At 48.8% G+C, this 20,890-nt stretch overlaps 8 protein-coding genes across 8 annotated transcripts; 4 read left to right on the top strand and 4 right to left on the bottom strand.

The window, feature by feature from the left end:
- Window positions 1-63: 63 nt before the first annotated feature.
- SERLADRAFT_416717 (uncharacterized protein) lies at window positions 64-4,541 on the top strand (the record flags this gene model as incomplete). The annotated part of the gene is made up of 13 exons (XM_007320553.1): window positions 64-1,149; window positions 1,285-1,340; window positions 1,407-1,434; window positions 1,498-1,861; window positions 1,912-2,108; window positions 2,172-2,520; window positions 2,583-2,592; window positions 2,642-2,733; window positions 2,793-2,901; window positions 2,955-3,191; window positions 3,246-3,451; window positions 3,505-3,633; window positions 3,689-4,541. 13 exons carry the CDS (start codon window positions 1,052-1,054, stop codon window positions 4,331-4,333), a joined length of 2,520 nt encoding a protein of 839 aa, XP_007320615.1.
- On the bottom strand, window positions 66-839 carry SERLADRAFT_394700 (uncharacterized protein; the record flags this gene model as incomplete). The annotated part of the gene is made up of 2 exons (XM_007320552.1): window positions 66-686; window positions 738-839. The coding sequence occupies one exon, from the start codon at window positions 450-452 to the stop codon at window positions 285-287; it is 168 nt and encodes a 55-aa protein (XP_007320614.1).
- On the bottom strand, window positions 4,515-6,104 carry SERLADRAFT_450983 (uncharacterized protein; the record flags this gene model as incomplete). Its single annotated transcript, XM_007320554.1, has 5 exons — window positions 4,515-4,706; window positions 4,773-5,120; window positions 5,187-5,329; window positions 5,386-5,899; window positions 6,006-6,104. 5 exons carry the CDS (start codon window positions 6,102-6,104, stop codon window positions 4,515-4,517), a joined length of 1,296 nt encoding a protein of 431 aa, XP_007320616.1.
- Window positions 6,105-6,311: 207 nt separating this feature from the next.
- On the top strand, window positions 6,312-7,679 carry SERLADRAFT_472396 (uncharacterized protein; the record flags this gene model as incomplete). Its single annotated transcript, XM_007320555.1, has 10 exons — window positions 6,312-6,450; window positions 6,497-6,500; window positions 6,574-6,599; window positions 6,657-6,787; window positions 6,844-6,892; window positions 6,950-6,981; window positions 7,045-7,194; window positions 7,251-7,283; window positions 7,356-7,379; window positions 7,443-7,679. The coding sequence occupies 10 exons, from the start codon at window positions 6,340-6,342 to the stop codon at window positions 7,492-7,494; spliced, it is 612 nt and encodes a 203-aa protein (XP_007320617.1).
- SERLADRAFT_472402 (uncharacterized protein) lies at window positions 7,662-9,561 on the top strand (the record flags this gene model as incomplete). Its single annotated transcript, XM_007320556.1, has 7 exons — window positions 7,662-7,993; window positions 8,046-8,069; window positions 8,185-8,232; window positions 8,286-8,514; window positions 8,625-8,681; window positions 8,741-9,205; window positions 9,270-9,561. 7 exons carry the CDS (start codon window positions 7,943-7,945, stop codon window positions 9,287-9,289), a joined length of 894 nt encoding a protein of 297 aa, XP_007320618.1.
- A 139-nt stretch (window positions 9,562-9,700) lies between these two features.
- On the top strand, window positions 9,701-13,557 carry SERLADRAFT_362524 (topoisomerase II-associated protein; the record flags this gene model as incomplete). Its single annotated transcript, XM_007321156.1, has 11 exons — window positions 9,701-9,893; window positions 9,954-10,103; window positions 10,169-10,427; window positions 10,680-11,295; window positions 11,351-11,654; window positions 11,737-11,957; window positions 12,007-12,149; window positions 12,202-12,273; window positions 12,330-12,666; window positions 12,770-12,882; window positions 12,964-13,557. 11 exons carry the CDS (start codon window positions 9,701-9,703, stop codon window positions 13,322-13,324), a joined length of 2,769 nt encoding a protein of 922 aa, XP_007321218.1.
- Window positions 13,558-13,615: 58 nt separating this feature from the next.
- Window positions 13,616-16,118, bottom strand: SERLADRAFT_440103 (uncharacterized protein; the record flags this gene model as incomplete). Its single annotated transcript, XM_007320557.1, has 3 exons — window positions 13,616-14,321; window positions 14,428-14,785; window positions 14,852-16,118. 3 exons carry the CDS (start codon window positions 16,116-16,118, stop codon window positions 13,616-13,618), a joined length of 2,331 nt encoding a protein of 776 aa, XP_007320619.1.
- A 105-nt stretch (window positions 16,119-16,223) lies between these two features.
- Window positions 16,224-19,775, bottom strand: SERLADRAFT_472409 (uncharacterized protein; the record flags this gene model as incomplete). Its single annotated transcript, XM_007320558.1, has 14 exons — window positions 16,224-16,414; window positions 16,469-16,735; window positions 16,800-16,824; window positions 16,878-16,934; window positions 17,006-17,195; window positions 17,253-17,266; window positions 17,319-17,433; window positions 17,485-17,600; window positions 17,652-17,803; window positions 17,861-18,049; window positions 18,112-18,241; window positions 18,309-18,674; window positions 18,726-19,435; window positions 19,493-19,775. The coding sequence occupies 12 exons, from the start codon at window positions 18,586-18,588 to the stop codon at window positions 16,345-16,347; spliced, it is 1,605 nt and encodes a 534-aa protein (XP_007320620.1).
- Between the last annotated feature and the right edge of the window lie 1,115 nt (window positions 19,776-20,890).

Below are 20,890 nucleotides of genomic sequence, written 5' to 3' on the forward strand. Positions count from 1 at the left end.
TTCTTGGTTTTTCATTCGATTTGCCAATATTTTGTTGCTGACTCTCTCCTTTGCAGGTTTGTATTGTAGCATCGATATAACGAGTACTTGTAAAATGAATCGGATGTTTCTAAAAATTCTTTCAGTGTCTACCCTCAGTTCTATTATTCAGTGTGGGTGCACATCCCAACCCCGACGTCGTTTGCTGCAACGATTTTGCGAAAATGAAATAAGTTTATCTCGTCATGTCAAATAAATGTAAGTGTGCTATGACAAAGTCAACACGTCAGATTGAATTGAGTTCCTCACTTAAAGCCCGTCCACGTCAATGCACTCGTATTACGGCTGGCATACCATCTCCTCGACATGAACGCATGCTTAGTTACTTGATGACGGCCCTGGGCCGTGAGGGATAACTTGTCCGATGATATAGGCGATGTTTGAAATACTGTTCCGCTTAGAACGTAGGACATTCGTAGGACCTACTGTATTTTATGTCAAGGTTCGATGCATATGTGTTGCCTAGCATGGCACTGAAGGTAAAGGTAACAGATTAAAAATCAGTAAAAAAGCACGGTACATAGCTTGTTTTCGGCTGGGGATTCGTAGGTGCCACAGGAAGTCCAAGACAATAAATGGTTAGACGGCGAATTAGAGAGCACACAGGTCGGATGGACGTGATACCCTGAAATAAGATGATTGGCTGCCATGACTGTTGACGCTCTGTTACGATACGATCGGACTGAAAACGCACCGGCAATGAAATCAGATATCCGGTTGACATTTTTGTGTATACCTGGGAGTTCGATGTCGAGAGCTGAGACTTTCGTTTGTGCAATGTGTGAATAGGAAAAAAGCGAGGCGGTGAGGTAAAACTCCGCGCGCATGGGTGAATCGAGGTCTGACTGGTACCGCATCTGGACTGTCAGCAAATTTGTAGACATATAGCTGCTATAGGGGGATCCACGACTGGCCAGAATAGACATGCCAACGGATATCTGCTAAAGCTCAATAGCACAAGGCGTCGCTCGTTCCAACAGCCTTCCCTCTCTCTTCTTCCCGCACATCGACCATGAATCCCAACCTCGACCCCGGCAAACGACACTCCACTGCAGAAGGCTCAGCTAGCATCGCACGTAAAGGTGGCCTCTCGTGTGCAGAGTGTCGCAGGTACGCTCCATATGTCCAATACCCAGTCCATGACATCACACCAACATACCTCATGCAGGTCAAAGTTGAAATGTGACAGGTGCTCACCATTGTAGCCAGCTAGAGCCTATTTTTCTGACTATCTTGGTGTTTCAGAGTATTCCCGTGTCAGTCTTGCATTCGGAGAGGGTGTGGCAACATCTGTCCAGACGGTAAGTAACCCCACTTTATATACCTCCTCGACTCTGACTACACGTTTTGTATCCTTTTATCTCCAGGGACTCTAAGCGCCACTAAGGGAAACAAGTATGTGTTGTTCATCTCGGTTATGTAGAGCATCTGTCCGACTCGGAGTCTAACTTTGGCTAGGGTTCTCATGGCTCATGCACAGCGCCTGACGGACCAAGTAAAGTCTATGACTGATAGAATCAAAGAATTAGAGCATGCTCTACAGGAGGCTCAAAAGAGCACCGGCGGTGCAAGCGGATCACACCCACTCCTCCGGCCTTCCGTGGTCAAAGATGATGACGGTGAACAACTAAATTTACAGACGCTGTTTGACCAAGAAGCCGAAGGCATATCCGACGCTATCGGCTCGCTCTCAATTGGTATCGACGGCCAGGCAAAGTACCATGGCGAATCAGCAGGATCAGAGGTAATGCTTCCTTGGCCAAAGTCCCGGTTCAACTCTAACATTATCTCCGTCACGCAGTACTTCCAGGAGTTGCTTCCTGTCGGTTATATTTACATTTCCCCAGATAAGCTAGCTGAACTTTTCATTAGCCCGAACAAAATGAACGTCGTATGCTACAAGATGCCAAAAATCTCGGCCTGCCATATGAAATCGTCGATCTCTGCAATGCTTTCCCCTTCGGGTTACGGGACTGTCCATACACAAAGCACCAGTTTGTATCCTTTCTACCCACGCGTGAACGTGCTCTAGAGCTGGCTGAACTGTACTATGATAATGTCGCCTGGATGTACGTGGCTGAGCTATCTTTGCTTAACTTTCCTTGTCGTTGATGATGCATTCTTATATGTAGGTATGACCCTATCGTACGCAATGATTTCATGACCACCATCATGGTCCCGATATATGGCAACACTGGTATCGTTAATGTTGACAGTGTTCACTCTCACCGCATATCCGTGTTTTTTATGCTCCTCGCATCTGGTATCCTATATGATAATCACCCATCAGCGGCTGTCATTGCAGAACAGTATCGCGCACTTGCGCTGGCCTCTTTTGGACTTGACTCTGTATTGCAAGAAGCCACCTGTGCCACTGTACAAGCGCTATTGATGATAGTCAGGTATATTTACATTTCAGATCGTACCAATAATGAGACTAGATGGCTTTTGGTGGGCATGTGTTCGAGAGTCGCTCAGATTGTGAGTGTAATTCCATCTTCGATTAATATGTTTTATTAATTGATCACGTGTCTATTTCAAAGATTGGGCTGCGTAAGAGCGTCCTTCCAAAGAAGTAGATATGGAGCTGATAACATTACAGAACGAGATAGTGCTGGATGGAATCTAGGCCATGAAGAAATCCAGAGGAGGCGTGTATTGTTTTGGGAAATATATACATTCGACGCTTGGACTGTAAGCCCTTTTTTCTTTCTTTTTCATTGAATATCAAGCTCAAACCTTTCACTTCTCAGAGTGTCGTCAATGGCAGACCACCTTCTCTGAGCATTAATCACACCGACTGTCGATTCCCCGACGATCTTGATCCCACTCTCAAACCTTCAGGCAACGTTGAGATGGGCTGTATGTTGATTTGTTTCCTTAATCATTTGCTGGGTTGTTGATATCTTGTGCAGGGCATGCATGGAAGTTCCGATACTCCGCGTTTTGTCTCTCCATCTCTGTCCAACACGTTTTCAGCGCCAGAGTACCTTCCTACTCAACTGTACTAGAACTTGACAGGAATATCCGGAAATTCCCTCTACCAAATCACCTCCAATCTCCTATGCAGGTATCTGAAGCGGGGCGAGCGTGGTCCTCAGAACGCACGCGTGCAATGCAACAATACTGTGCTCTATGTGTGAGGGAGTCGAGTGAGTTTCATTGTGTCTATCAAATTTCGTAGCTCATGTTGGGATCCGACGTAGACTTGCTTTACATCCACAGGAGCTACTTTGCGCAAGCTACGCGCGAGGCTTCTAACAATCCCCTAACGCATAAATATGCACCTTCAGTTTTGGCTGCATATCGTAGTGCATGCCGTTTAATATCGAGTCTCAGGGGTTTGTATGCCGTCCATCCACTAGCAACGAGCCTACAGTGGTTCTTTTGGTCAGGAATATATTCGTCATGTGTCAGTCGTCATCGTAGTGTTCTTTTCTCTTTCTTGCTGACTTGAGATTGTAGATTTTGCTGGGTGCCTTGGTTGTGGAGAGTCCTCGATGCAGCCTGGCCCGCAATGCGCTGCAAGAGCTGGATCAAGCACTTATATTTTATGATGAAGGGTCCGTCAACTGCAGACCACCAGCCACTATCGTACGTTCCCACTCCAATGTCGTTGTCACTTGGACTTGTGTTCACATTTTCCTAGACAATGCTTCAAAAGTTACGTCAGCGTGCTTTTGCAACCTTCACAGCTGCACAGACAGGCATACTGGATAGAAGTAGTCCTACATCAAGTAACCCTTCTGCACCAGATGAGCTTGAAGTCCTCGGAGGACGTAAATCCATCATAACCAACAAGTCACCATCTTCTTCTCCTGCCTCCCATGCAACATCCTCTCCGCATTGTGGTACTTACCACACTCTCCGTCACGCGAGCGACGACTTTATCAAGCAATTCGGTTCTGCAAACCCATCTCTCATGGAGTACTATGGTGCACTCGGTAACCCAGGGCTTGTACTCCCTGCGACTAAGGACTTTGATATGCCGTATGTAGGAGATCAAACGTCAGGCGAATACAGTTTGTCTCCACTTAGTGGTTCAGAGGACTACAATACTCCCTCGCAATCTTTCGATCTTGGCCAACACATAGATTCAATGACTTATGGGGATAACCAGCGCACACAACCTACGTATCAGCAGTCGGGACGCAGTGAGACCATCCAGCCGCGCCAACCTGATCTCCAACGACATGCTCAATCTGAAAATATACCCACACGAGAGTACAACCAGGAAGAAATCTGGCGCGATTTCATTTCTCATCTAGGGATGTCTAGGCCCAATCAATCGTGATTCATAGAAATGTTTTTTCTTGATTTCTGTTTTCCCCCGTTTTTCTTTCCTTTTCTTGATTGCTTAAATGTTGTCTTTCCGTCGATTCATCGTATGTGTATCTAAAAATTGATTTGTAATCGTGCTTTCTGTAGATGTCATTTGCTACCCGTGCATTCTTGTAAATTATACAGTGTCCATCCTAATTAATATTATCGTCGTTTACTTTCTCAGCCGCTCCGCGATCAGCAGCTTCCATAACCTCCAGTAGTGTGTCAATATTGGGTGAGACGACGAATCTCTTGTTAACTTCTCCGATGACGTTCAGCCGTTTATTCACCGAGTCGAGAAACACAGCATGTTGCAAAAATGATGGTTGGGTAGAAGCAGAAACCTGTAAAAAATATATGGGTACATAAGTAATTAGGAGCCAGGAGTACATAAAGTATAGGTGACGAACGTCCATGACGATGTTGTTTCCCAGGCGCATCTTGACAGCCCCGCTTCGATAGACTTCTAGCTGGCCTATGATCCCGTCGACCTTTTCGGCCTCCTCCTTTTTGACCACCTCACCTTCGGGAACAGCTGAGGTGCGCGCCGAGTCTGTCGATGAACCTGGAGCAGGTGGCTTGACGCCTGGAGCAAAAGAGACTTTTTTACCTTTAGTGTCAGATGTAGGGGCGGGGTCGGGAGCATCCAAGTCCATCGAGACAGGTCCAAATTGAGGCGGTGGTGGGGGAAGGAATGTAGGGAAAGGTTCGGGGAACTGGAAGAAATACAAGCGTTCTTGTCTCATATTGACGTCGCCCTATTTAAGTAGATGATAGTCAGGGATTGTGTGGTGAATGATTGAATGATGACAAGATTCACATACCTCTATGTTGGCTTGCAGAGCAAAATCCTCGATGAGGTCTTCAAGCTCTTCTTCCTCCTCACTTTCGCTCAGGTCGAGCGCGTTCGCTAGATCAACTTCGCCAGCAGGAGCTTCTTCCTCCAGGTCTGGTGGTATATCTTTTTCTAGATATTTCCCCCGTCATCGCATAGCATCATACGAAATGACCTGCCATACGTACCTTTCCCTTTTAGAGCCTCAGGCAATTCGAGCTCTTCTTTCTCAATCTTAACTGCTTTCTTTTTCCCATCTTTTCTTTCTTTCCTGAGACTCTCCGGGGCCATCCAATCCATTTGCCTCACATTCTCCATGTCAATAATCTGTACTCCATCGTCAGGATCCGAGTATACTTCCTCGTCGTCATCGGCCTTCTTTTGGTCCTTCGTAGTTGCACTCCCGTGCAACACGTTCTCCCTTTCTGTTTTTAATGAAGGTGCGGCGGTGTTTGAGAGTCCTGCGCCGAGTGCGGACGCGTTACTTGGACCGAGTGGGACTATGGGTGTGAAATTCGACCGAGGTGCACTACGCCGTGCTGACGTGCCTCCGAGAGCAGGACCCATGGCGAATGGACCACTGGCAGTCATCTCAACTACTGGACGAGGAGCAGCACCGCGTCCCTCGCCTCCCCTGCCACGACCTCGTCCTCGTCCGCGTCCTCTATCTCCAGCTGCAGGAATCGCCGGTGTCGTTGGTTCCTATAAGTGGGCGTTATACCACCAAGAAGATGATGCAAAGTTACAGACGCACTGGTTTGACTTCCCTGTATGAGATATGTTAGCCTACTTGGCTGCTATAGATTGCGTGATTACCGTACTCCTTTTTCCTACGAGCAGGTATGGTTGGCACGAATTTTAGTCTTTGAGTTCCCTGTCTGGTGACTTCGGACTGTTTTTTGGCCATGCTTGTGATAGCTTTTGAGCCTGATGAAGGGCCTGCATCTGAGGATGGACCTGCATTTTGTTGTGAATTCTGTTCTGCAGACATTTCTGTAATGAGTGGTGGCGGGAACAGAAGTGCAGTTATTTATTGGTATCGCACGTGGTTATCAGTTATCTCTTAGCCCGGTCGATAATCAGTGATGCCATGAAAATTTCACCTGTCATCCTACTAACGACATTCTTCTTTGTTTATAACCATGGCAGAGCCAAAGCATGTCCATGCAACATATAATGACATCCACAATATCATCAAGGTCTCAGCTGAAAAAATAGCAGAGTTCAAGCCAAACATGCTCATAGCTATTGGTACGTGTTTCGGCTTTTCTGATCTAGGCCATCTGCTGATCTGGCCCTGGACTTAAGGTGGAGGGTTAGTACAGTACCCTCTTTCCATAATTTCTAACTCGTCGAGCTATGGTTATCTTGAAACAGTGGTTTCTTTCCCGCTCGCGTTCTGGTAGGTGCCACCGTATCATCGATAGTAGCTCGAAAGAATAACCAGGCATCGTTTCAGCGTACCTTTTTGAAAGATGCTTCTACAAAAAGAAACATCCCTATCCAAGCCATCGGTCTCTCTTTGTATGAATCTCTGCCAGGCACGACTGCAGAGCAAATCGGTAGTGAAGTCATCCGGACGCAATGGTTGTATGTATGCTGGCGTTGGTCGTATGTTTATCCACCAACCACATTTCCTTCCCCAGGGGCCCTGATTCGGGAAAGACCTTGATTGGAAGAAGGGCCTTGATCGTGGTAAGCAGATATCCTCGGAGTTGTCTTATCAGATATACACGAGCTAATCGATGACAGGACGAAGTTGATGATTCCCGAAAAACCCTCCAGTAGGATTGTTCCCGTCTGAACTGTTTTACCATTCCGCTGACTCCTGATTCAACGACACTCAGTTACGCTTTGACGGAGCTCCAAAAAGACGTCGAACTTGAACTGGCTGCGTTTCCAGAATCGGAACGTGATGCTCTTCGCACCAAGTTTGCGATCTTCGTGGTGCACAATAAATTGAAGCCCAAGTTCGCTCAATTGCCGCCTGACATACCGTGAGCATGAAAAGTGGTGTGGGTGTCTCACATGATTTGACTAGCGCATGCTTTAGATACTATGCAGGAGCTGAGATAGACGATCTTTGGTGAGTGACGGTCAAGCTCTTGAGAGCTTTTTAGCTTTGCGGAAATACCGATCATCGTTTTCTCTTTTACAGGCTGGATTATCCGTGGGAGGCCGGGTGAGTTTTTTCTCATCACACGCAAGGTGGAAATCGCTAAAGGCGATGATTCTGTACTACCAGAGACATAGAAGAGCACGACAGGCTTGCAGCAGCAGACAAGGAGAACAAGTGAGAAGAACAGAAGTGCACGAGAGTTGCATAAATGTATCTTAGCGAGGTAGTGATTGGAGGTTGTAGGAGTGATGCTGTAAACTGTATACTGCAGAGCAATTCTATTGGACGGAAGTATTGTGGCTATGGCATTGGTTGACCGAGTCGGACACGGTCCTGAATAATCTTAGCGACATCCCTGTGTTTTCTTTCATCAGTGTTTGCTTGCAACCACCATTTGTGACACGTTGTCCCGATATTCCCGAAATACTCCAAAGTAAAAGCCAAAACACCAAAAGGCCAACGAATAAGCGCTTGCACTGCAGTTGTGATCTTCATATTCAAGCGTCAGCTTTTGATTTGTTTTTCTTCCATCAGCTGCGCCTTATTCCGACACTGGCGCATTTTTGCCGGCCAGTACAAAAGCGTCCTTCCTGCTCTTCTAGCCACCCCTCCGACTCTTTTCTTGCATGGCTGAAGAACCTGACTACGAGTCCCTGTCACCCAATGCGGGTCTCGGTGTACGCATTTTGCTCTCATGTTGCCCTTTTTTACTTATTTTTTTTTGGGCAGGTAAACATGTTGGCCGGTGCTTTGGTGGGTTATTTTGCCTAGTCTTGTGTTCAAGGACTCGGGAAAACGTTTTGTTCGAGTTTTGTCCCTTTTGGAATCTTCGTTCCATGGTTTTTTGTTGACACATCACGACATTCAGGCTGGTATCACGGAACATGCGGTCATGTTTCCTGTCGATAGCATAAAAGTCAGCACTTCTATCTTTCCCGGATCTCGCTTTTTCAACTTCTATGTTTTCAGACGCGAATGCAAGTTTTTGCTACTTCGCCTGCAGCAGTGTACACAGGGATTGGCAATGCCTTCACCCGAATATCATCCACGGAGGGTATGCGTGCTCTATGGAGGGGTGTATCGTCGGTGATACTGGGCGCAGGGCCAGCTCATGCTGTTCACTTTGGGATGTATGAAGCCATGAAAGAGTTGGCAGGTGGAAATGAGGAAAGCAACCGCAACCAGTGGATCGCGACATGTGAGTGTCTTTGATTTCGAGCCAAGTCCCATTCATATTGCACTTTTGGTGCCATATTGTCCTGTAGACGCGTCTTTTCTCGTAACTTGTTACTGATATGTGAACTACAGCACTAGCTGGTGCATCTGCGACCATCGCAAGTGATGCTTTGATGAACCCATTCGATGGTGAGCTTCTACGCAACGTCTATCTTACCAAACCATGGCTAACAAGTACTTGCAAACAGTTATCAAACAAAGGATGCAGGTGCATCAATCAGAATTTCGCTCAGTCTTCACCTGTGCGCGGGTAGTGCATCAGACTGAAGGCCTATCCGCTTTCTACGTGTCATACCCCACGACGTTGATGATGTCGGTTCCATTCACCGCTGTTCAATTTACCGTTTACGAACAGATAAAAAAACTAATGAACCCTTCGGGGGAATATTCTCCTGTTACGCACATGGTCGCTGGTGGTTTGTCAGGTGGTGTGGCTGCTGGAGTGACGACGCCACTGGATGTTGCAAAGACACTGCTACAAACGCGGGGCTCGTCACAAGATCCGGAAATTCGCAAAGTTGGTGGGATGGTGGATGCTTTCCGGATTATATGGCAAAGGGATGGCATGAAGGGATTTTCGCGAGGATTGTCACCGCGAGTGCTAACGTTCATGCCAAGTAATGCATTGTGCTGGTTATCGTATGAATTCTTCAGTGAGTGGCCTCTATTTTCTTTTGTGTTGGAGTGGAACTGATGTATGCTTGGCAATGCTTGCAGAGGCTGCTATACGCGAATAACGTCGATACAAACATTGATACTGCTATAATAGACTGCTGATGTTGGGATGAGGATTGTGGAGGACTTGACGCGCTCTTTTTCTCGAATCTGAACTCTTCCATCAGCTTCCTCTCATATTATGTGCTTTTCGTCATCTTCCAACTACATTACTGGGTACCCATATACTTTTTCACGGTGCAACGCAACAATTTCATGCTACACAGACTAGACGTGCCATTGCAACTGGTGGAATGAATGGAAAATTTTTGCGTAATAGAAATGCATAGTCTAATAGACGTAAAAGGTCGGACCGCCTGGCTGCAAATGAAATGTGTGGTCGTATTTGGGAGCCAGACCACGACCTTCAAGTTAGAGCACTGAAAGTTGTACAATCCTCAGTCTAAATCCAACGACGGGTCCTCTCTTTTCTTATGTCGTTCTTTGGTTTCGAGGAAGGCGGCTTGGAACATGAAAAGAAAAAATTCCTGGAAGGCGGTCTCAAAGAAAGCGAGGATGTTGCGGTATACACCTGGGGTGAGGAAAGTTACGATGGTCTCGGAGACGCCCTCCTCGAGGGCGGCGACGAGCTGAACGATGAGACTTTTGGTGCAACGGGCGCTATTGGTGAGATTTTAAACATGTCTCTATTCTAGCACTTATCTCATCGTCACTGCAAAAAATCAGGAAAGGACTTTGATTTCTCCAGTCAGAATCTGCCTGTGACATCTCCGTCGACCGGAAGAGTGCATGACCAGCATTCTCGAGCCATCGAACAGCAGCCTAGGGAAAGGACGCCTCGCATAGAGGTCACTGGCAGCTCCCCAAGTGTCCAGCGTTGTATGTCTTGTACACATTGGTTCCCTGTTATATTATCTTACATGTACATCTCCCTACCGCAGCCCATGCCCCTCCTGCCGATTCCCTCGAATCGATATGGGATGACAAGTCGCCGTTCGCCATCCTATCCCGCATGAATGGCGCCGGTCACTCTGCGGATCATCAGCGAGCGCCGTCTGCCTCAAAGTCCCCGTTCCTGCCCTCCGCCACCAACGACAACCGAGCCATAGGCCATCAGACGTCCATCCCTCAAGGTGTTAACCACACAGGCGTACGCACGTTGCAGGAGATCGAAGCCGAGATGCATGCTATTGCCCAGCAGTCACGGATATCGCAGAGGCAGGAGTTGCTGCGGCAAGAACAGCTCCGTCAGGATCAGCTTCACCAACAACAGCAAGAGCAGCTTCTACAGGAACAACTTCGACGGGAACGGCTTTATAGGGACCAGCCTCATCGGGAACTGCTCCAAAGGGAACTGCTCCGACAAGAACAGCTTCAACGGGAACAACTTCAGAGGGAACAACTTCAACGAGACCAACTTCATCAAGAGCAACTCCTGCAGGAGAAGTTTAGACAAGAGCAACTACGGCGACAACAGGAGCAACAGGAGCATCTGCGGCAGAACCAGCTTCAGCAACAAGATTTGCTTCGCCTTCAGCAGCTCCAGCAACTCCAACAGCGCACACCGCCACCTCGCATGTTATCTCACTCCCAGTCACCTCGATTCCATGCCCATCAGATTCTCCAGCTTCAGCAAGAGCAGGAACGCCAGCAGCAACATAGACTACATGAGCTGCAGGAGCAACTACGCATGGAAGAGCTCGAGCGCCATGTTCGTGCTCAGCAGGTTCCTGCGATGCAACATCAAGGCCAATCTCTTGGTCGGCGACAGACCAGTTTTAATGATCTTCAAGCCGCTCAGGGTGTTCATCAACGTCGTATTCATTCGCCTGCCTTTGTGGATCAGCAACACACGCAGAACTCGCAGAACGCGCAGCTATTGCCCCATAACATTCAGCTACAGCAGCGTCTACTCTCGGAGATGGCCCAGGCTGAGTTCATGCGCGACATGCAAGGCGTCAGTCCGGCAGAGCAAGAACAGCTCAGAGCTGAAGCCATGCGCAAGATAATGGAGACAGAGCGGATGGAGGAGAGACGCCGTCGCAAGGCTGCCAAAATCGCCCACATGGTAAGCTGGTCCCCTCCACAACTAACCAACGTCTCTTGCTGATGATGTGCTGCAGTCGCGATACAACGATCTGATGACCCAGTCAGACAAGGACTTTATCACGCGCATTCAGGTCTCGCAGCTCGTCACTCAGGATCCCTACGCCGAGGACTTTTACGCTCAGGTTTATGGTGCCATCCTTCGCTCGCGTCTTGGACTGCAGTCGCAGGATGAACGCGTGCTCAAGTTTGGCTCTGGCGGCGGAGTCGGTCTAGGCCTCGCGCAAAAGGGCGGTGGACGCAGGCAGAGTGCGATGCAGAAAATGGAAGCGCAAGTTGAACGCATCGTGAGCAATGCTCGACTGAGAGAGAAGGAAAAGGGTCTGCACTGTGATTATCTCGTTTAATTTTGTCCCTACGGCGGCGTCATAATTGACTGACCTTTTTTTATTTTTTATCTCAGCGTTGCACAGTCTTCAAGGTGCTTTAGGAAAGACGTCCGGTCGTAGCTATAAGGCTGCACCGCGTCAACTTTTGCAAGTCGAAGCTGCCAACGCCACTACGCCTACTATGTCCGGTGCCCACCCTCATATATCCAAGGAGGACGCCATTGAAACCAACGGTGAAGGCGCCGCTAGGGAGGCTGCTAAACTTGGTCGAGAGGCGCTTGGAGCCGCTGCAGGCGTGAGTTCGCATTAGTCACCATCAAGCCCTGTCTAAACCATTTATTCAGACCGACGGAGTGGTAAAGATGGAACCCCTGGCTCAGCGACAAGTTCTCGTCATTTTAGAGAGTCTTTACGACCTTGTGTTGAGTGTCGAGCAACTGAGGCGGGACCAGCCTCCAGAAGAAGACGAAGTAGCCTTCAACGCGTGGTAGGTTAATTTCACCGCTGAAACCTTTCGTCACGGCTGAGAGGCAAAAAAGGCAAATGTCGTATGAAGACCTGACTGAACAGTTGTGGATTAATCTGAAAGTGATGGTCCCTCTTGAGACGAGGTATGTCACCTTGGCTGTGATGTATAGACGCGAATCTCAGCCCTCTCGCCTGACAGCGACCCGCACCCATTCGTATCGTTACTAACGCCAGCCAAGGGCAAAAAGATCCTCCCCCGCCTCAGCCGACACATCAGCGGACCGCGAATGCTCACCCTGCTCACCCTCCTCGTCGCCTGCTTCTCCCAGCTCGACGTCTTCAAACAGGCCGGCCTGCTCGACTCGGTCGAGGACACGCCGGAGCGCCAAGAGGTCGACCGGCAGACGCAGGCGTTCCTCGGGAGCGTGATGCAGAGCATCTTGCCGGTGGTGGCCAAGGCTGAGCTGAGGCTCGTCAGCGGCCTTTTGGGTCTCTTCTTGGACCGCTGCGATGTGGTGGCGGCGGCGCAGACCAAGGTGAGGCGGTTTCACTCTTTTTTTATTCTTATTATCATCATCCATTTTATACGCGCGCGCACTCCGTTTGTTCTCGAACTCACCGCTCCCGTCGTCCGTCTAGCCTGGCATCGCGATCCTCACTCTGTTCTTGAGTCGGGTAGAGGTCATCAAGCAGAACATGAGCACCGTAGTTGATTCTCCCGAGACGCCTACTCCCGAAGAGGCTCAACAATGGTAAGCACGGCTTCTTGCCCCTCGTCTCCTTCCTTCCATTTTATATTTTATTTCATTCTCACACTCGACTCGACCTTGCAGGCAACTCATGTTCGACCACCTCTTCCAACTCGTCGCCCCGCACTTCCTCGCGCTCTTCCCCTCCGCCCGGCTCGCCTCCGCCCTCCCCCTCCCCTCCCACGGCCCCGCCCCCCCCTCGTCCTCGCTGCCGACGGACATCATCGACCAGCCCATCTGGCAATTCCTCGCCGCGCTGGCGCTGCACGCCTCGAGCGAGCAGCAACAGATCCTCGTCTCGACGTTGCGCGAAAAGGTGCTCGAGAACGTGACGAGCGTGAGCAAGGGCTGGGTGGCGGATGAGGAGGAGGGGGAGCTGAAGCTGGCGAATGTCAACTTGTTTTTGCATGCGCTGGGGTTGGATAGTTCTCAGATTGAGATTTGAAGAGAAAAAGAAGGATGCGCTTTGTGTGGTTTTTTGACTTTTGTTTTGTTTTCTCTCTACTTTGACCATCCCTTTTTTTTTTTCTCTCCCGTTTCCCATCTTACAGTAATAATGATACGGTATGAATGAATGAACGAGCATGCGACTGAGAGAGCGAGATTTATAAAATAAAATAAAAAATAAAAAGTCATGTTGTTTCCTACTACCATACAAATGGAAATCATTTGGACATGCAGGCATCTCCCTACCGTCATGAGGAGTATCGCCCGCAATCCCACACAGAACGTGTTGCTAATGGACGCAAAAGAGGCTCGGGACATCGTACGGAAGCGCCGGGCCTTGACAGTCGAACAGGTCGGCGCGTCGCGCGGCGCCTTGCCCGATCAGCTCGTCCACGGTCGAGAGGCAGCCGGTGAGGTTCAAGACGGGGAGTCGACGCCACGGCGGGAGCGTCCGAGCCGGCAAGTCGACGAGTGCCGCACCACCGAGCGCCATCAACGGCAAGCCAAACATCTCCTTCCTGCGCAGATACTCCCCCCTCCCCATCTCCCTCACATGCGCGCCCACCTCGAGGTGGTTCGTCGAGAGCGACGCATAGCCGTCATAGTTCGGATAGAGCATGACGTACCCGCGGAGGTAGACGAGCTCGATAAAGTACTTCTTCCATGACTTTTTCCACTTGTTGGAGCGCACGGCGGGGACGATGTCTTGCGTGGGGATGCCGGCGTTGATGCCAGAGCTAGGGCTAGGGCCAGTGCGAGAGAACCGAACGGCGAGATACTCGTGAAACTCGCGCCACTGCTCCGGAAAATACACCGCTCCCCAGCTACACGGGATCTGCGACAGATAAGGCGTCGCAGGGTGCTCAAAACCGTTCGCGGCGAAGAGGGCTCGAGCGTCAAAGGGGCGTCTGCCTTCCGGTCTGAGCTCGATGCTCTTTTGCTGGTAGAGGCTGATGCCGAAGAGCTGGGGGGAGAGGTTGCTCGGGTCGCCGTACCTTGCCATAGTTGAAGGCATTGTTAGTTGGTTGTCATTATCGTGATGATGTTAGTAACGCCGCAGACATCCAAAAACACCAAAGAAAAAACCAACAAGCCACACACCTATACCTCAACACCGCCATCTTCGCCCACGCATAAAACAGCCTCGACACCTCAACATCATCCTCCAACAACACGCCATACGAATGGTCATGATGCGGATACCACGCCTCCACGACGGCGGGGAGCAGCCCGCCATGGACGACGCGGTGGTGCACGACGACGTCGCCGTGTGCCCAGTGGAGGTCGCGGACGACGCGCAGGGTGTCGGGGTCTGGGTCGGGGGATTGGTCGATGTTGATCCGGAGCAGGACGGTGTCGCCAAAGTAGAGAGAGTGGGAGAGGGAGAGGAGGAGGCGGTGGAGGGAGCGGGGTCTGTTGGTGGTGATGACGCTGATGGCGATTTCGGGGACGTTCCAGTCTAGCAAGCGAGTGAGTGTATGCGCGTGTCAAGTAAACAATATCACGGGAAATGAAGAGGACTGACTTTGCCACTCGAGAAGAGAGAGAGAGCCCATCCAGTACGAGTGGGGGATGTCTTCGCGGGGTAGGCGGACGAGGGTGATGTGGTTGTAAGACTCGTGTTGGAGGGTGGTGGAAATGCCAGAAGAGACCGAGTCTTGTTCTGTGAGGGCGACGATGATGTCGGGTAGATGTTGAAGAGAGGCGAGCCAGTGCGCAAAGGAGGGCGAGTTGATTGATAGGACGTCGTAAGAGAGGCGACAGTCGTCGGACCAGACGTGGGTGCCGTTTGCGTTTTCAAAGTGGAGGTGGTTTGGGCGGTAGAGGAGAAGATTGAGTGAATAGCCGGTGTTGAAGAGTCGGCACGCGACAGGCAAGAAGGCATAGAGGTCACTGACAGTCGGGAAAGCCAATGCGAATGTACCGTGAGGAGAGGTTTGAGGATGTTGCCAGTCTGCGGCTAGGGATGCATACTTTGCGGAGAGGTTGAAGTTGGGATGCAAGGTAGTAGGAAGGGAATGCCTGATGGACAGAGCGGGACACGGGTTTGAAGTGAGATGGTCGAGATTAAGAAGAACGGCTGCGAGATGATCGCTGCGGGAGCGAGAGACGAGATTGGCTAGATCGAGCCAGGGATGATTATAGCCCAAAGTCGAAAGATTGGCAGCGAGATGAAAGACAGAGAGAGGTGCAACAAAAGGGGGAGAAAGATGGGACGCGGGGTACGGTACGCTTGCTGGAGGCGTGCATGATGTGCTGCGACGAGAGATGGCGCCGGTGGGACCGAGAGGCAAGGGTATAGCGAGTGGATTGAGGAGCATGTCTCTCGTACGCTTACCAACACCAGCGAGACCATCGTCGTTGAGAAACAAGATCCAGTCAGATTTGACGCGAGAGGCTGCAAGAGAAATGAGAGAATGGGAGTGCAAGTGTGAGGCAGGATACAAAGAGAATTGAGGGTGTTGATGAGAACCGGTGTAGACAAGTTGGGCAAGTGTCTTTCTGACATCGGAGAGAATGGGTTGGGGACAGACGAGAATCACACGGGCAAGCTTGGTGGGAGAATCGAGCAAGGGCGCCAGGGTGGCACTGAGATTGTGCGGTGATGAGACAGGGAGAATCGCAGTCAGAGAACGCGCGTCAATAGGAAGCGCCCGTTCGAACAACCGCACGACATGGTCGGTGGAGTGCGGGCCGGGGAGAGTGAGAACACGCCAGGTCGAGAAGAGAGAGAAGACGAGAAGGAGAAGGAGAAGGAGAAGGAGGGCCCGTCGTCGATGGATTCGGTTCATGTTCAACCACCATTCTCCGCAACTCGTTCTTTTCATCCCGCCTCATTACGTCATTCCCTGCTATTTCCATGGAGGCCCGAGCGCCCCAGCACTTTCACTGAGTACTTATTGGAGCTTGAGCATGGTAGAAATAACATTGAGAGTAGTGTACTGGGGTAACACTATTTTACAGAATAATTATATACGACCGACAAGGATAGGTGTTACACTGTCAATCCTTTCAGGATTACATCATTTGACTCGAGGTCATCCCTCCTAGTCGTGGTTCAAAACAACATGGAAAGGGGAGTGGATGCCTGTTACTCCAAGTCAGGGGCAGCCACGTAGAAAACAATGTGGAAAGGACTCACACTGTTATCCCATTTGTCCATTGAGGGATGACTTCAATATCGTCACCGTGTTCGTCCTTCGCTTTGGTGACGTTGAACACAGCCAATATGGAAGCAATGGCGGCCCATACTGTTGCATCACCAATATGGCGGCCTGCACAAACCCGCCTTCCAAATCCGAAGACAAATCCCAGAGTGTCATCATTCAGCTTTCCATCAGCGGTGAAGAAACGTTCCGGTTTGTATTTGGATGGTTCTGGATATTTATCTTCATTCTGAGCCATCGCCCTGTTCGCTTTGAGTGAGATGGCCAGACTACACCAACTTGAAACCAGAAGCAATGAGTACGAACCATATATTGGTCACTATTGTTGCTCCTGCTTACTGTCAGATCGATTTTTCACCACGAGGGTCAATATATAACACAGACCTTTTGGTATAAAATATCCCTCAAAATTGTCATCATTAGTGGTAGCATGCGGAACCCCTGCTCGTGTGCAGTTGAGTGAGAGACGACTCGGAGCTAACGGGAAACTTGAGAGAAGGAAGTTGGCTTACCAAGGGGAACTACAGGACGCCAACGGAGTGTCTCCCGAAAAACTGCTTCAACATAAGGCAGCGATGGCCTGTCGCTAAAGTCCGGGAGTCTGTTTCGGCCAACCACCGCGTCGATTTCTAATTGAGCTTTCTGCTGTACATCAGGATTGAAAAGCATGGCAAGCACAAATATTTGGAGTAACGAAGAAGACTAGAAGTTGTTGTTAAAATAGGTCTATAGCAAACTTGAAATTCGGATACGACTCACCGTTTCAGAACCGGCTACAGATAGAGCCTGTGAGTCGAAATAAGGCATATACTAGAGAACACTTACAAGAGAACGCAGTGGCGGTAGAGCTCTTCATTGCAAGTTCATATGAAGGATCGTCTTCTGGAATACGGCTAAATAGATCATACAGCATACTACTTGGTATAGCTGTCCCTGCTGCCTAACAAAATTGTCAGATCAAATTTCGCAAAGTGAAGGAAAGAGAGCATACAATACTCTGCTTTGTATACTGAAATGGAGCTTCAATCATCTCCGCGGTCAACTTTTGACACTGAAGGGCTTTTCGCTGGAAATTCGCCCCGGGAAACCAGGGAGGAATATATTGCACTGTACTCGTGTGATGTTAAGAAGAAATATACATGCGTTCAAAATACTCACGGAATGGCAGTGCATTGAAGATGATTGCTTTGTCGGCTGTATTTTCTTTGACGAACAACGCTGTTGCACGTTCCACAAGCGCGACCAGGTGGTCATGGTGGGGTGCCGGGTCGTACCCATAAGTTACTTCCATAATTACAGACGTATTTAGTCTAAGGCGATATATAATATAATCAGATGACAGGTCGCCCAACTTCAGCAGTACTCACGTTTGTAGGTGATTAGCATAGTTTTCCGGTGTCTCGAGCAAATGGACAAGGAGCTGGTTTACCCTGCGTAATTGGACGGGATGATACTTCAAAGCAGCTTTTGTATGAAACGCCTGGTGGAACTGCCTTCTCTGTTGTCGAAATTCATTGCCGTAGCCACGATTTCCCAAGTGGAATGACCACCCAAATCTGCAGTAGATAACAAAGGTGATGATCCAGTGGTGGTGTCAACGCATACAGTGACCACGTACAGATCAGTTGTGATATACTGCGGCCGGTCAGAATAATTACGAGAACGTCGCTCAAGAAGGTCTTTGGCCACTTCCTCGGAGTTGAGGATGATGATTTCTTGACCGAATAAGCGAGAGTAAACAATGTTTCCTAATCGACAAAAACCGCGGTCAGATATAGGGTCCAATAACACAGTAACAGAACTACTTCGACCTACCGTGAATTTGAGCCCACTCCTTATAGGTAATCCAAGGCTCATTCACTTTAATACCAAATATGTTGCCCACCACAGGCAGGGGGCGAGGACCGGGTGGAAGAAAGCGTGCTTTACCTGCAGCTAGGCGGTTTACAATAATAAATGCAACCGTCAGGACTAAGCAGAGGGTTGGATTAATTGCATCGAAGTGAAGTAAATCAACAGACATGGTGGGAGGATCTGAAAAGAAGTGCTGCACTTCTCCAGAGTAAGGTCTACCGTTTATATACCACCATCCCATCGAAAGACGTCCCCATTTTAGCTCTGTCCCTGTTCCCCGTGGAACAGCCTCCAGCTAATTCGTGAACCCAGATTTTGAGAAGCTGACTGAGGGAACGTTGATCAGCCTTCCTCCAATACAAGGACAACTATATATACTTTGGAGATGTCACCATTGTCTTTTGGACAAGTTAGGCTACGAAAACATCCTGCTATCTGAGGGTTGAAAGTAAATGCGACCTTCCGAGGGGCCCTTGAATCGCTCCCGCGAGCCATAACAAACTCAGCCTGCAAGACACAACTTCAAACTGTCCAGAATGGAAGTCCAGCGCTAAATTGCTAGCATAAATAGTTCCAATCATGATGTAGTACACACCCGTGGGCTTACGAGATGGCTAAAACATTACACACCTGTTCAATCTGTTATCCAAACCAAGTATCAGCATGTGTACCACGGTTCTGTGTTGAACTTCGAGTCTTCTGAGAATACTCCCCGTGATATTGATTCCAGAAGAGGGGCATTGTGTCATCGCCTTGCTCTTGGGCTACGGACAAACAAGCATCAGTAAAATGTCCAGAGCCTTGAGGACACTTGATGGACTTGGAATCTGAGTCGTCTTCGTTTGACACGTGTAATTGAACTTTGCTGTTCTCGTCATTACTGTCCCCCAAGTCCGATTCATCGTCTGAATGACCATGTTCATTGGTTGTTGTTGAAACTCCCAGCTCGCATTGTTCTTATTCTGCAATCAATGACCTCCACCTCCACCAACACATCAGTGGATTGGGGAACTTTTGCCATAGTCATAGTCATTGCCCACTGGCCCACCAATGCAGTGGGTCTGCAATTTTCTAGGGCTCAAACCAGGCTGGTTTCATAGATCAAATATCCGTCCCGATTTGCGGATTGTGATTCGAGAACTCACCCATGGGATAGGGAACCACTTATTCCCAGACCTTCTCTGGATCCTTGACAGCCGCCACAAAACAATAATCTTCTGTGAAACAATCAACATTAGTTTCCGTGTGCACACATACCTGTGGAATAATGCATCCTTGGCAGCCAATTGTGACCGGAAAATCCGTATCCGCATGTATAACTCGCTCAACTCACCGCTGTACAATGCGGGTTTATCCGGTTTTGTCACTCCTGTTAGGCTATGAGAAGACTAAAAGAGAGTATTTCTCAGTCTTATAATCAAGAGACTCATATTGAAGGATAATATACCTAAAAGAGAGTATTTCTAATAGTGTAAAGTGAGTATGATGATATAAAGTAAACTGTAAAATAACCAGACATACCTCAGTCTTATAATCAAGAGACTGAGGTTTGTGTAAGGCAGAGTGCTACGAGTTTTTGGAATAAGTGTGGGAAAGTTTTGAGCTTATGTAATGTAGTGGAAAAGCGGTCAAGTAGAGATGAAAGAATGGTGTATGGAAATGAAGAAATAAAAGGATAAAATGATAGGATGTGAGTGTATCATAAACAGGATATGCCAACACACCCCCTCAAACCAAATCAACTCCCATTAATTTATTGAAGTGTTGTAATTTGGGTCGAGCCAGTGGCTTTGTGAGTGCGTCTGCAGGCATTTCATTTGTGGGACAAAATAGGATTTGAATCAAATTTTGTTCGACAGATTGTCTTATGAAATGATAGCGAATATCGACATGTTTGGTGCGAGAATGATAGATATTATTTTTGGTGAGCTCAATTGCACTACGATTGTCGCCATAAAGCGGAATTGGTCTAGTGAGTGGTTTGTTTGTGATTTCGGCCCAAATGTTTTTGAGCCAGATGGCTTCTTTGGCTGCGTGTGTGATAGCCACATATTCGGCCTCTGTGGTCGATAGTGTTACAATTGGCTGTGTCTTACTATTCCAGGAGACGGCTCCACCATTGATCCTAAAAACATATCCTGATATAGAACGTCTGTGGGAATGTGAGGCAAAGTCTGCGTCCGAAAATCCAACCAAGCCTTCGTCGGTTTGGCCTATGACCAATCAGAACTCTTTGGTGGCTTTCAGGTATCGTAGGACTCGTTTTGCTGCCTCCCAGTGTGTTCGACCAGGATTTTGTAGGAAACGAGAGAGTGAAGATATTGCAAATGCGATATCCGGTCGAGTGCCAGTAGCAAGGTACATGAGAGATCCTATTGTTTCTCTATAAGGTATGTTTTGCATCTCGATGACTTTGGCTTTGGCTGATGGTGATTGTGAGTCGTCAAAAAGTAGACCTGGCTCGACCGGAGTTGATACAGGTTTGCAGTCTTCGAGGTTGAACCTTTTTAGTATTGTTTCTATGTATGCCTGTTGACCTAGAG

The sequence above is a fragment of the Serpula lacrymans genome, assembly GCF_000218685.1.
Source record: "Serpula lacrymans var. lacrymans S7.9 unplaced genomic scaffold SERLAscaffold_10, whole genome shotgun sequence".
Classification (NCBI taxonomy): Eukaryota; Fungi; Basidiomycota; class Agaricomycetes; order Boletales; family Serpulaceae; genus Serpula; species Serpula lacrymans.